This window comes from Nothobranchius furzeri, chromosome 7 (assembly GCF_043380555.1).
Source record: "Nothobranchius furzeri strain GRZ-AD chromosome 7, NfurGRZ-RIMD1, whole genome shotgun sequence".
In the NCBI taxonomy this organism is placed as follows: Eukaryota; Metazoa; Chordata; class Actinopteri; order Cyprinodontiformes; family Nothobranchiidae; genus Nothobranchius; species Nothobranchius furzeri.
The window spans coordinates 29,249,278-29,265,117 of NC_091747.1; the positions used below are offsets into that span (position 1 = coordinate 29,249,278).

Sequence of the window (15,840 nt, forward strand, 5' to 3'; positions counted from 1 at the left end):
AGACTCAGGTACACGCCCAGACTTAGGTACATGCCCAGACTCTGGCACATGTCCAGACTCGGGTACATGTCCAGACTCAGGTACACGTCCAGACTCACGTCCATGACCAGACTCAGGTACAGGCGCAGACTGGGGTACATGCCCAGACTCACGTCCACGCCCAGACTCAGGTACAGGTACAGACTCAGGTACATGCCCAGTCTCAGGGACACTTCCAGACTCAGGTACACATCCAGACTCAGGTACATGCCCAGACTCAGGTACATGACCAGACTAAGGTACAGGTACAGACTCAGGTACACGTCCAGACTCAGGTACACATCCAGACTCAGGTACACGCCCGGACTCAGGTATACGTCCAGACTCAGGCACACGCCCAGACTCAGGTACACGTCCAGACTCAGGTACACCAGAATCAGGTACACGTCCAGACTCAGGTACATGCCCAGACTCAGGTACACATCCAGACTCAGGTACACGTCCAGCCTCAGGTACATGTCCAGACTCAGGTACATGCCCAGACTTACGTCCATGCCCAGACTCAGGTACAGGTACAGACTCAGGTACACGTCCAGACTCAGGTACACGCCCAGACTCGGGTACACGCCCAGACTCAGGTACATGCCCAGACTCAGGTACACTTCCATACTCAGGTATCCTTCCAGCCTCAGGTACATGCCCAGACTCAGGTACACGCCCAGACTCAGGTTCAGGTACAGACTCAGGTACACGTCCAGACTCAGGTACACGCCCAGACTCAGGTACACGTCCAGACTCAGGTACATATTCAGACTCAGGTACACAAGACTCAGGTACACGTCCATACTCCAACTACACATCCAGAATCAGGTACACGCTCAGACTCAGGTACACGTCCAGACTCAGGTACACTCCCAGACTCAGGAACATGTCCAGACTCGGGTACATGTCCAGACTCAGGGACACGTCCAGACTCACGTCCACGACCACACTCAGGTACAGGCCCAGACTCAGGTACATGCCCAGACTCACGTCCACGCCCAGACTCAGGTACATGTCCAGACTCAGGTACACGTCCAGACTCAGGTACATGTCCAGACTCAGGTACAGGTACAGGTACAGATTCAGGTACATGCCCAGACTCAGGTAAACATCCACACTCAGGTACACCAGCCTCAGGTATACGCCCAGACTCAGGTTCATGTCCAGACTCAGGTTCACCAGACTCAGGTACACGCCCAGACTCAGGTACACGTCCAGACTCAGGTACATATTCAGACTCAGGTACATATCCATTCGCAGGTACACGTCCTGACTCAGGTTACACGACCAGACTCAGGTACACATCCAGACTCAGGTACACGTCCAGACTCAGGTACATGCCCAGACTGAGGTACACGTCCAGACTCAGGTACACGTCCAGACTCAGGTACACGCCCAGACTTAGGTACATGCCCAGACTCTGGCACATGTCCAGACTCGGGTACATGTCCAGACTCAGGTACACGTCCAGACTCACGTCCATGACCAGACTCAGGTACAGGCGCAGACTGGGGTACATGCCCAGACTCACGTCCACGCCCAGACTCAGGTACAGGTACAGACTCAGGTACATGCCCAGTCTCAGGTACACTTCCAGACTCAGGTACACATCCAGACTCAGGTACATGCCCAGACTCAGGTACATGACCAGACTAAGGTACAGGTACAGACTCAGGTACACGTCCAGACTCAGGTACACATCCAGACTCAGGTACACGCCCGGACTCAGGTATACGTCCAGACTCAGGCACACGCCCAGACTCAGGTACACGTCCAGACTCAGGTACACCAGAATCAGGTACACGTCCAGACTCAGGTACATGCCCAGACTCAGGTACACATCCAGACTCAGGTACACGTCCAGCCTCAGGTACATGTCCAGACTCAGGTACATGCCCAGACTTACGTCCATGCCCAGACTCAGGTACAGGTACAGACTCAGGTACACGTCCAGACTCAGGTACACGCCCAGACTCGGGTACACGCCCAGACTCAGGTACATGCCCAGACTCAGGTACACTTCCATACTCAGGTATCCTTCCAGCCTCAGGTACATGCCCAGACTCAGGTACACGCCCAGACTCAGGTTCAGGTACAGACTCAGGTACACGTCCAGACTCAGGTACACGCCCAGACTCAGGTACACGTCCAGACTCAGGTACATATTCAGACTCAGGTACATATCCATTCGCAGGTACACGTCCTGACTCAGGTTACACGACCAGACTCAGGTACACATCCAGACTCAGGTACACGTCCAGACTCAGGTACATGCCCAGACTGAGGTACACGTCCAGACTCAGGTACACGTCCAGACTCAGGTACACGCCCAGACTTAGGTACATGTCCAGACTCTGGCACATGTCCAGACTCGGGTACATGTCCAGACTCAGGTACACGTCCAGACTCACGTCCATGACCAGACTCAGGTACAGGCGCAGACTGGGGTACATGCCCAGACTCACGTCCACGCCCAGACTCAGGTACAGGTACAGACTCAGGTACATGCCCAGTCTCAGGTACACTTCAGGACTCAGGTACACATCCAGACACAGGTACATGCCCAGACTCAGGTACATGACCAGACTAAGGTACAGGTACAGACTCAGGTACACATCCAGACTCAGGTACACGCCCGGACTCAGGTATACGTCCAGACTCAGGCACACGCCCAGACTCAGGTACACGTCCAGACTCAGGTACACCAGAATCAGGTACACGTCCAGACTCAGGTACATGCCCAGACTCAGGTACACATCCAGACTCAGGTACACGTCCAGCCTCAGGTACATGTCCAGACTCAGGTACATGCCCAGACTTACGTCCATGCCCAGACTCAGGTACAGGTACAGACTCAGGTACAAGTCCAGACTCAGGTACACGCCCAGACTCGGGTACATGCCCAGACTCAGGTACATGCCCAGACTCAGGTACACTTCCATACTCAGGTATCCTTCCAGCCTCAGGTACACGCCCAGACTCAGGTACACGCCCAGACTCAGGTTCAGGTACAGACTCAGGTACACGTCCAGACTCAGGTACACGTCCAGACTCAGGTATACCAGACTCTGGTACACACCCAGACGCAGGTGTACGTCCAGACTCAGGTACACGCAAAGACTCAGGTACACGTCCAGACTCAGGTACACGCCCAGACTCGGGTACACGCAAAGACTCAGGTACACGTCCAGACTCAGGTACACGCCCAGACTCGGGTACACGCCCAGACTCGGGTACACGCACAGACTCGGGTACAGGTACAGACTCAGGTACACGTCCAGACTCAGGTACACCAGACTCAGGTACACGCCCAGACTTACGTCCACGACCAGACTCAGGTACACCAGTCTCAGGTACACGCCCAGACTCAGGCACAGTTCCAGACTCAGGTACATGTCTAGACGCAGGTGCAGGTCCAGACTCAGGTACACGCCCAGTCTCAGGTACACGCCCAGACTCAGGTACACGTCCAGACTCGGGTACACGCCCAGACTCGGGTACACGCCCAGACTCAGGTACACGCCCAGACTCAGGTATACTTCCAGACTCAGGTACACGCCCAGACTCAGGTACACACCCAGACTCAGGTACAGGTAGAGACTCAGGTACACGGCCAGACTCAGGTACACATCCAGACTCAGGTATACGTCCAGACTCAGGTACACGCCCAGACTCAGGTACACGTTCAGACTCAGGTACACCAGACTCATGTACACGCCCGGACTCAGGTATACGTCCAGACTCAGGTATACGTCCCGACTCAGGTACACACCCAGACTCAGGTGTACGTCCAGACTCAGGTACACGTCCAGACTCAGGTACATGTCCAAACCCTAGTACACGTCCAGACTTAGGTACACGTCCAGACTCAGGTACACGCCCAGACTCGGGTACATGCCCAGACTCGGGTACACGCCCAGACTCAGGTACATGCCCAGACTCAGGTACACTTCCATACTCAGGTATACTTCCAGACTCAGGTACACGTCCAGACTCAGGTACACGTCCAGACTCAGGCATACTTCCAGACTCAGGTACATGCCCAGACTCAGGTACACGTCCAGACTCAGGTACACCAGACTCAGGTACACACCCGGACTCAGGTATACGTCCACACTCAGGTATACGTCCAGACTCTGGTACACACCCAGACTCAGGTGTACGTCCAGACTCAGGTACACGCCCAGACTCAGGTACAGGTACAGACTCAGGTACACGTCCAGACTCAGGTACACCAGACTCAGGTACACGCCCAGACTCACGTCCACGACCAGACTCAGGTACAGGCCCAGACTCAGGTACACGCCCAGACTCAGGTACATGTACAGACTCAGGTACACGCCCAGTCTCAGGTACACGCCCAGACTCAGGCACACGTCCAGATGCAGGTGCAGGTCCAGACTCAGGTACACGCCCAGTCTCAGGTACACGCCCAGACTCAGGTACACGTCCAGACTCAGGTGCACGCCCAGACTCAGGTACACGTCCAGACTCAGGTACACGCCCAGATTCAGGTAAACTTCTGGCTGTGGACTCTAAAAAGCAACGGAGCATTTTTACTTTTGTTTTAATTATGTTACAGGTGATTTTATCAGATTTCTGAGGCTCATACAGACGAGTTTCGGTGAGCGTAGCTGCGTCTGACTGATGCAGAATTAGTTTTTTTTATCTGCAGTGAGACAAATCTAACCTCACTTCACTCAGAGATTGTTCATTAAAGCTCATATTAAATCCACTGTGTTGACGCACTTTAACCACTTTGTGACACTGCTCTTTAGCTGATATGGGACTTTATTTACTGGATGCTAAGATGACATCACACTCACTGAGTAAAACACACAGGCTCTCTGCTGCTACGCTCAGTGGAATGTTATCATCTGGTGTAAAAATGGCGTTGATCAGAATTTCCAGATCACATTGTATTCCACGAAAATCATCCGAATCCACATTAATCTGGGTGCTTACTTTACTAGCATATTGTGCTAGCGTTAGCAGGTTTTGATGCCAATGCTATAGTGCTGCTAATGCCCGTAAATCTAGCCACTGGCGGACCAACACACTCACTCACACACACATAAGTGTGCGTAACGCTGCCTTTGCTGTCCGGTTTAAAGTACCATCAAGCTGCAGATATTTCAACTCTCCTGAGGGGACACGTTAGCGCTGTGTTAACAGCACTTGGTGTCTGAGTCCATGCCTGATGTAAATTGTGATGTTACTGTGTTGTTTTCATACAAACAATTATTTTTGATGTAGAGGAACTTATTGAAATTAAAACTAAGCCATTTTCATTCAGTTAGAAGATCTCTGTTTCAGGATGAATTTCAGTCATGTTGGTTGTTTTAAAGCTAAATCTGATTTATTTCTGCCAATTCTGATCCTTTTTAGAAGACGTGATCAGATCAGAGTATCCCTAGAAACTGTATATTTTAGACGGGGCCACAATTATTTTGTTTGTAAACAACAAGGTGTCTCCCTTTTATAAAAGCAGGGTTTGTGAATTATGTTTTAAAGTGTTCCCCCTTCTAATCCTGTGGCTGAATTGTAGGTGTGTGTGTGAACCCGGAAGCTTCCAATGCCCAGATGGTCAGTGTGTTCCTGCTGCCAGAGTGTGTGATGGACGCAGGGACTGTCCGACTGGAACCGATGAAACTGCTTGTCCAAGTAAAGCTAAACACTTTAACAAGCATCATGCTTTCCTTTGTTTTAGGGGTCGAGTCTGACTAAAACAAAGTGTTTCAGTTCAAGCTGAGCTGGAATTTCTGCATCTTTTATTACCATCCACTGGAGGGAGAAAGTGCTCTCTGAAACCCCCCAAAATTTGTGCGATGCTTCAGAACGCTGCAATATACACGTAACCAGTGGGTGGAGTCGACAGAACGAGTGACGCACACCCACCATGGTGACTCCGTCTCTGGTTTGGAGGTCTTTGACACCATCCTCGATACTGCTGCTTTTTGGTGTGATGTCTGATGCCATGTTTGTTTGGTTGTACCCAGAAACCCGGCTCTCTGTCGGGTCTGAGTAGTCTAGTGCGCCCCCTAGTGGAGCATGCCAATACTATGTGCAGTGCAGTGCAGCAGCAAGTATGTGAACAGAGATGCAGCCTGCTGCCTGCACCAGTGCAGGTCAGACAGCAAGTGTATCACGGCCCTTAAAGAAGCCATATGGTAGACTTTTGGAGCTTTTGACCGTGTGATGTTATTTCCCCGTGACAAATACCCCAAACTCCTTTTTCAGTTCAGTTCAGTTCATTTTTATTTCAAACATTGTGTACAATATTTAATTTTATTTCAAACATTTTTGGCTGCATGTCTAAGCTGCAAGTGCAGTCAGTGACTTGATGCAACCTGCTGGGTTCCTTATATAGGAAACATTTTTTCTGATTGGCTTAATGATCTGACCTGAATTGGAATGTTTATTATGTGAAGTGCCTTGAGATGACTCTTGTCGTGATTTGGCGCTATATAAATAAAATTGAATTGAATTGAATTGAAGTGTCTAGATTCTGAGGAAAGACCTGCAGATGTGTGTCATCAGGCCTTTCTCCTCCCCATGAAGATCTCAGATCTGAAACCCGCCTTCCATGAAAGCAGGCCACTGATGCCCACTTTCTCAGAGATGCGTGCGTGTGTGCGTGCGTGCGTGCGCGCGTGTGCGTGTGTGTGTGTGTGTGTGTGTGTGTGTGTGTGTGTGTGTGTGTGTGTGTGTGTGTGTGTGTGTGTGTCTGCTCTGTCTTCTCGATCCCCAGTGAGTCATGGTGGATGGCTGCTTATACTGAGCCAGGATTCTCTGGATGTTTCTTCCTGTTAAAAGGGAGTTTTCCTCTCCACTGTCGCTGCATGCTTGCTTAGTATGAGGATTGCTGTAAAGACTCTCGCACTAGTCAGTGACTTGATGCAACCTGCTGGGTTCCTTATATAGGAAACTTTTTCCTGACTGGCTTAATGACCTGACCTGTGTTGGAATGTTTACTGTGAGAAGGTCCTTGAGACGACTCTTGTGATTGTGCGTTATATAAATAAACTGAACTCAATTGAAAAGTGGAGAAACTATGAAGGGATAAAAAGCTGCTGTTCTAGAAAATGCTGACAAACTCACAAATGTGATACGAGTCTATGAAAATGAGGAGAGCAGCAGGTCTGAGCTATGCCCTACAACCAAATCATTTGGATCACTACACCATATTTGTCCTAATATCATTTTATTGATATTTTTAGAATTTATTTTACACAAATCACTTTGAGCCAATTTAATAATACTAAATAATCATTTTTATTAATAAAGTAGTTTTTATTTTCCTCCTCCATTTTAATCCTATGGAAAAACTAACCTGCTTTAAAAATGTTCAGTGGGTAGTAAAGGATAAGTAAACACATGCATTGTACAGCCGCAAACACATCAGATTCTAACTGGGCTTATGTTGGGTTCAATGAAGATGTTAGAAAAGTAGCAATGTCCAAACAGATGGAGAATATAAACTAAATCACAAGACTGCCTTGTGAGAAATGGCAATCTACTGTGACTGAAAGGTTCCAGTTTTCAATAAGAAAAGACAAATTTCACTCATAAAATAATGTACGTACGTCTCATAGTACATCTTGAACCCCGTTACACTAAGTTTGAGAGCGGAGTAAAAAGGGGCAGAGAAACCTCTACTTAGGTATGTTTGGGTCCAGATGCAGTGGAACTGCTGATGTAGTGAAATCTTTGCATTTTAGACGTTTCCTGATTACGATGACTGATTAACAGGCTTCCGCAGAGCTTGACGACTACTCAACAGCTAATTCAACAATTGAAGCAGGTGTGTTGGAGCAGCATAATGACTAAAATGTGCTTCGTAGAGGCCTTCCCTGCTCTAGACTGTTGACTATGTAATTACTAAGCTTCCCTGTCTGGCCACAAATGTGATGCTTTTCGTCAGCGGTGACGTGTTTGCCTGTGGTGATGGTACATGTGGTGACATGTCTAGGCTGTGTGATGGAACAGCTGACTGTGAGGTCATGATGAGAACAGAACCAAGTGTTACTAATGTCACCTGTAGCGCCAGCATCAGGTAGGGTTAAACCTAGAGGGTCCGGTTTGAACCCTTTGAGAGCAAAGATCAGCGCAGGGTTTTACTGTTGCGATGTCATTCATCTTAAGTAGGAGTTGTTTTCGTCAGCCTGTCTTTGTACCCAGAAATGAAATGGTTCAGTTCAGTGAAATCCAATTCAATTCAATTTTATTTATATAGCTCCAAATCACGGCAAGAGTCGTCTCAAGGCACTTCACATAATATACATTCCAATACAGATCAGTTCATTAAGCCAATCAGAAAAACTTTTCCTATATAAGGAACCCAGCAGGTTGCATCAGGGTTACAAAAACCCTCATACTAAGCAAGCATATAGCGACAGTGGAGAGGAAAACTCCCTTTTAACAGGAAGAAACCTCCAGAGGATCCTAGCTCAGTATAAGCAGCCATCCGCCTGAGTGCCACTTATTCATTACATAACCCACAATGCATTGTGGGCCACGACGATGCAAACAATGAGAAGAAAGCAACCTTGGAAACAGCGCCAGTGCTACGTCCAACAGTTGTGTCTGAGGTAGTGTTAGGTTAGGTGGTCTAGCGGTCAAAGCATCCTGTTTGATTCTCGGTGGCAGATTTTATTTTTTATTTTACTGTCTCTGAAGATCTTTGAATTTGGTCATTTCCAAGCAGAGATATTGTTCGAATGCTCTGGATAGGACACAGAAGAGATAAACAAAGAAAGTCCTTATATTTTAAACTGTTTACCAATAAAGGGTTGAAAACATAATACTGGCAAGTGCAGCTAAAATCCAAGGAGATGGTGGTGTCCTCAAACAACCAGAGAACACTGGTTACTGCTGCCTCCACTATCATCCATGGAAAGCCAGTGGAGCTGGTGGAAGAGTATAAACATCTAGGGACCACCTTTGATCACCTTCTGAAATTCACCTCTAACACTGTGGACGTCCTCAGAAAGTGCCAGCAACGACTCTACCTCCTGAGGAGGTTGAATTCGTTTGGTCAGGAAGGGCATTTTACTGACTTTCTATCATCCTTCCATAGAGAGTGTTATTACTTGTTCCATCCCCGTCAGCCTGCAGTATAGAAACCGTCTACAGAGCACTGTCAAGGTGTGCTCTCGGATCATTGGACAACCACTGAGGAACTTATCTCAATGTGACCAGCATACAGGACGTTTAGCACAGAAAATCATTAAAGAGGGACTGCACACCATCAGAAAACATAACTACACCCCTAGTCAAGATTTGATAAATGCTTTGAAAGTGGGTGTTGCCAGAAGGCACAGAGTGGAATGGCCAAGTGTGGGGAATTTCCATTCTGGGAGGGAGGGCGAGTGGGAGGAGACTGTACCGATGACATGAAATTGTTCCAGCCCCAGCCAATCACAAGTTTAAAATGCAGTAGCCGCTGTTCTGCCACAGGGGGCAGCACTGAGACATTTTTAGACCTAGATTCTAGATTTAAAGGCACAGTCTGCAACATTTAAATGTAGAATAACTTTAAAAATGTTTGATTTTGACCATCTGACCCAATTTTATTAAAAAAAGTAAATATTCTTTAATATTTCAATTTTCTCCTTAGTCCCTCCCCTGCCCTGTAGAGCTCAGCCAATATTTCTGCAAGCCTAACGCGTTGACCAATAGCGCTGCGTTTCCACCAGGGGGTAGCTGTCAATCATCGAGCACGAGCAGGTCTCAGCGTGCACAACAGAGTCACGCGCCTCACTCGGCTTACTGCAGAAACATGGAGCAACAAAACCCCAAATGACCGATTCCTCGACTGCCTTCCCCATCTCAAAAAACATTTAAAAAGTTTAAAAGCCCTTCTTCAAAAGTGGCTGTAAGACATTTAAGACAGTTGAGTAGAATTTACATTGGAGATTGTTTTAAATGATGGAGAGATTTTCGTGATCAACACGGCCTGAAAATGGATGAAGAGTTGGCAAAGTATCTGTTGGACAGGTAAGTTATTTATTGTTTTTCAGATAAATTTACTTAAAATCTTTCTTTCACTGAAAGAAGTAATAGAGCAAACAAGCTTTGTATGCTTGGTGTCCTATTGGCTAATGTAGCATTAGCTTGAACGCTAAGTCGACATGAATCGATGCTAGTCGAACTATTTATGCTACATTTGGAAGAAGTTTGAGTAACGAAAGGGGATTCTAGTTTTTTTTTATATGGGAGCTAATGATTAGTGTGGTGTTTAACTATAGGCCATATCAGTGTATTGTTTTAAGCTCTTGTTTATAACTTCCCCGTTAGCGGGGTTCAGTTAGCATCTTGAATGCTGAATTAGATGTTCACACTTTCCTGAGCTGCGTGTTTGATTAAAATGAGTAATCAGCAGCTCATGTAGCACTTGTAGAAGTCTGAGGAGATGATTCAGCAGTTAGAATTAGGTGTGATTGATCAGGAACATATCCGAAACCTTACGTTTCCATTAGCACTGAAAGACATATTGTGCTAATCTGGGTGGGCCACGTGTACAGATTACTGTCTGATTTTGTGGTCTTACCTGCGTGAAAACTCCATATTAAAATAAAAGGAATGATAATCAGCTTGTGCAGAAATCTGTGAAGGCTGGGGAGACTTGTTTTATCTGTAACCATTTTTTGGTTTTGCTGCAAGTCTGCGAACACTTATGAGTTTTTTGTAAGTACATTATTTGTGTTTTCATATAAAAAAAGTGAATGTAACTAATCGCCACATATGTCTTTTAGGGCATGTGGATCGGTCTACTCCATCATGTGACTGGAGAACATGAGTGGTCTCTGGATGCTTGTCAGCATGATCCTTTACTAAGTGACAGAGAGAGAGACTGGATTCAGAAAGGCTCCACTCCACACAAAGCCCTCAGTGACATCATTCTCAGTGAATGCTGGCTGAAAGAAGTCCCAAAATATTTGAAATTCAGGTACTGTATTTAAATATAGCTATAAGTAATAATATAATTGTTCTAAATGTTAAATTCTTGTTTTAGATCTACAGCAAATTTGGAGGCATTTCACAACAATCTCCTAATGTATGCAAGCAAAAGATTCAGTTACATCCCACCTGATTACGAGGCATGGATACTGCTTGCTGCACTGGACTACAATCACCACTCACATCGAGAAGTGAAGAGGAGAGCAGATGGATTGATACAGTATGTATTTATTTATTTATATCTTAAATGAAACATACACTCATGAATTCATAATTCACTGGTCCAGTTTTAGTCATTTTTTATTAACAACTTCCTCAGATGAACAACCACAACGCTCCTAACTGCTACATATTGGTTTAACAACATGCTGTCAAGTGGCCAACTGTAGAATAACAGAAACACCACATTTTCAATAATAGTGCCTCCAGGTGGGGCTTACCTAAATTACTTTTAATTTAAAACACTTTTTCAGCTAATTTGTTGTAAACTACAAGTTAGAGCCCTGGACGGGCCTAAAATCTGAGCCCGTGTCCGGCTCGGCCAGAGGGGGTGGAGCCCCAGCCCGACCCGGTCCGAAAAGGTTTTCAGGATTCTCTGGCCCGACCCGAGCCCGACTTTTTTTTAACCAACTAAATGAAAACAAAGTGCGTCAATCCTGACCAATGTGTTAAAAGACGTGCAGGATCCGATTAATTTGTTTTTCCCTCATTTACCGTCATGGAGATGACGGCGCACTGGCTCTGGTTGTAATCAAGTTAAATTTGATCTCTTTCCAACAATTTTCACAAGAAAATGGAACAGTTAAAAGCAGGGCTTGTGTTGTGTTGACCGGATAGTTCCCGTATTTGACCGTTTATTTTGACGGAGAAAGAATAGAAAGAATTACACCAACGCATGCAGACGAACTGACATTTTATTCTACGCATATCGCAGATGTAGCTAAATCACCCAAGAAAAGATTCCCATCTGAACATCTGAGCTGGGCCTTGCTCAGCGCAGCTCGCTGTCAGCGCATATGTGCACAGCGAGCTGAAGATGTGGAGATTGGCTTGGAGTGCATCGCAGAACCAGAGCGCATGCAGGAAGGTTCCTCCCACTGAAGCGAGAGTTTTCCAAACCCTGTCTCTCAGAGACACTTGTCACTTAGAAAATGTTCCCTGATTATGAAGCATTGGCTGAATAGTGCTTGTTCCTGTCTCCAATGAGGTGACGCATCCAGGAGCCGTCTGAGGAGAAGCCCAGAATCTCACATCGTCAGCTCAGGAAGCGCCTATGATTACACACAAGCGTGACGCGTCAACCCGGTCTCACAGTAATACTGGGTTGGACCTGTTCAGGTTTACGCAGACAATCTTTACATAGAATTGACTTACCGATATAAAATTAATTCAGTAAAATATAAAGCATTTTATTTAAATATCCATTCATTATTTTACAAGCACAGAGAGCCGCATCAGATTCAGATCAGCGGTAAGATTCCTCCGACTGAAATCAGTCGGAGGAATCTTACCGCATGCGCTCTGGTTCTGTGACGCACTCCACGCTCCTCTCCACATCTTCAGCTCGCTGTGTACCTTATGTAGTACACGCTGACAGCGAGCTGCGCTGAGCAGTGTCCAGCTCAGATGTTCAGATGGGAATCTTTTCTTGGGTGATTTAGCTACATCTGCGATGTGCGTAGAATAAAATGTCAGTTCGTCTGCATGCGTCAGGGTAATTCATGCATCTGGGTAATTATTTCTATTCTTTCTCCGTCAAAATAAACGGTCAAATACGGGAACTGTCCGGTCAACACAAGCCCTGCTTTTAACTGTTCTGTTTTCTTGTGAAAATTGTTGCAAAGAGATATAATTTAACTTGATTAACACCAGAGCCAGGCGCACTGCGCCGTTATCTCCGTCGCTGTACATGAGGGAAAAACAAAATGATCGGATCCTTTTCTGACCTTCCCCACCTACAAAGTTTAATTACAACAATCAAACGTGACAGAGCCTGCATTTGTATTCTGAACAGTCTAAACATGTTTTAAAAAGAAACGTATGACAAAAGTGGCACCTGCTCAGTAAAACCACCAACAGGGTGAAAAATATCAAAATATTGTCGGCAGAGATGGGCTACAACTTCTGGATCCACTTTATATGAATCGTTTTATTGATTATCTTCTTATGAAAGATAACTTTGACGTACACGAGCGACCGATACTGGCTGCTGTCAGCTGTTGTGAGCAGCGCTCTGCTGTCTGAGGGTAGGCCCCGCCCACAACGCCGCGGCTGCTGTGGCTCTCAGTGTTTTCTTTACTGTGGGAAACAGGTAATAATGGCTGTTTGATGGGAACAGGTTGCCGACCCCTGGTTTAAGTGTTTCATTTTTTTTAATGAATTAGATTAAAAATAAAGGAGCCCGGCCCGTGTCCGAGGTAATTACACAGTCATTGGCCCGAAGCCCGGCCCGAGGGCCAAGGGCCGGGCCGACCCGAGGGCCAAGGGCTTCAGTGCAGGGCTCTATTTCAAGTTATGGCATGTGTCATTTCAGATACCATAAAATATTCAACAAAAAATCAAGATGCTGGAGGCTGTATTCTGAGAAGGTGGCAAAAAACTACTCCTACATCCCAGAGATCTAAACCATGATCGTCAACCAACGTTTGACAAGCAAGAAAGGTCTTCCTCGACGCTACAAGCTAAGGCCTGAGGATCCAAGGTGTTGCGGTTTGCTGTCCGGAGTCCCTGCACCATCAACAGAGGAACTTCTACAACACCTACGGACTTGCGGTGATGGTAAAATAAAACATTATCTGCCTTACATCTTCCACACAATAGTCCATTGCTAATTGAGTTTTTTTTTTTTTACAGGTAAAACTTTGCCACAGACACAGGTGTTGGGGGAGGCAAGAGAAAACCCAAAACCATCTTTATTTTTGTTTCCTGTGTTTTTTTTGTTTGTTTGTTTGAAAATAAAGATATATTTTGGGGAAATAAGGACTAATAATTTAAAAATTTATGTAAAATGTTGGAGGTAGACATAAGTTTTTGTTGTTGTGCAGGAGTTTTAAAATTTATGGTATTTTTACAAATGCAACACAGAGTTGTGCTTTAGAACACTTTATTAGAGCATCAAACAAAAATATATAAAAACAAACTTATGTAAAATATCAAATATATACATTTATTTACAATCGTCTTGGAATAAAACCAGTGTAGTTACCATTGGGGTCAGGGAATTTTTCCCTTATCCTCCAGACAACGCAGCTTGGGATTTCTACTCTGCGTCCTTCACCAAGTTTTCCATGCTGCCATGCTACAAATTGTCTGTAAGCTGCATGGCAGAACTGTCTGTTGTCCTCACCAGGGTCCGGGTCATCATAAACCGCTCGAAACTCATTCCACAATGTTCTGGCCAGGCGAAGAACACCATTTTGCAGAATAAACTCCTCCATGTGTGGTACAGTTGAAATACATGTCTGGGGAGGTTGTTGGCCGCATTTCTTTTCCAAATCAGTTGGCATATCTCTGCAGTGGGAGCATACACACCATGAAGGTTGATTGGGTGTTGGAGGTGTTGTGGCAGGTGGACCAGAGAGGGCAAGTACATCAAAGAGAACACCAGTGTCTGTCCAGCACCATGGTAAGGATGTCAATAGCCTGCTGAGGGTTCAGGTTCTGTATGTGTTGCTACAAAAGTGGAAAGAGATGCTACAGCAACAAATTTTAGGATCATTTAGTATAATTTTGTTATGCTTACACGTTCAAAATCTATTTGCTCTCTCTCGAGAGATCTTCATCTCCAAGGTCCACAGCTGAGTGTCTCGCACTTCTTCGGCATCTGAATGCACCGCGGCCTCTGGATGTACCACGGCTTTGAGATGATGGTGGGCATCTCCTTTTTGCACCACGTCTTGAGGATGCAATGGGCGGTTCAAACTCTTCCTCAGAGGATTCCTCAATCACTGAACTCTAAATTGTATTAGAATAAAAAAATTATACTAATATAAAAAGTACTCTTGCATATTAATCAATTTTGACACATATCAGGTTTACATCTAGTCCAAATTTGGGCTAAACCAACAATAAACAGAAACCCTATGAAAACAACCATGATTATAGGAGGACTACACAGAATGCAGTGTTTATTCGTGATTTCCACATAAATTATATGCTTTGATATATTCATCCCATCTTGAATGGCAAAGCAATTAAAAATAAGCTAATTACTCGTAATAAAATACTAACAATTTGATAGGATTCATTCTATTTACAATATAGATTGTCAACTGTTACTAGTATTTTAAAATATAAATATATTTATAGATATTCTTTATAAAATGCCTTTTGTAAACAGTAAGTGTTTAATGTGCTGGTTAAAAACAACTTTACCTCAGATAGCTCCATTGCTAACACTAGCTCAGCTCTATTATGAAGAAGCAATGCTGCTCTGGTGTTGACTCGGCTTTTCCTGCGCGTGCACATTAGGAGGCGTGGCTTTCGGCTCTTTCAGGAAGGGCGGGGGAGTGAGCAACAGCCGTTCGAATTTAAAAATCTCCTCCTCCTCACCCTGACGGCGTCATCCTACGGATTGTGCCTTTAATCAAGTTTACACAAACATGTCAAAAAATGCACAGAAACAGAAATGTTGCATTTGTAAAGACCCAGTTATACAGTTTATTAGCAAAAAAAGTTATTTTGGGGTTTGGTTACTCTTTAAAGACCCCTCACACCCTCTTGATACTGTTTTCAAGTTACGCCCTCCAAACGCCGACTTCGATGCCCATGCTGTAAAACACAGAGGAGAAGTTCCTTTTTTCCAGAGCTGTGCTTCTTCTCAACTCATAGTACAGATGGGGAGTGTGTGCATGTAGT

The 15,840-nt window shown here is 45.5% G+C and overlaps 1 protein-coding gene across 1 annotated transcript in view; it reads left to right on the forward strand.

Annotated features, from left to right (window-relative positions):
- Positions 1 to 15,840, forward strand: part of sspo (SCO-spondin) — a 603,219-nt gene that overhangs the window by 238,373 nt on the left and 349,006 nt on the right. The window contains 5 exon segments of the mRNA XM_054751251.2: positions 5,570 to 5,741; positions 6,021 to 6,149; positions 6,562 to 6,650; positions 7,946 to 8,019; positions 8,022 to 8,054. Coding sequence (XP_054607226.2) covers positions 5,570 to 5,741; positions 6,021 to 6,149; positions 6,562 to 6,650; positions 7,946 to 8,019; positions 8,022 to 8,054 — 497 coding nt within the window.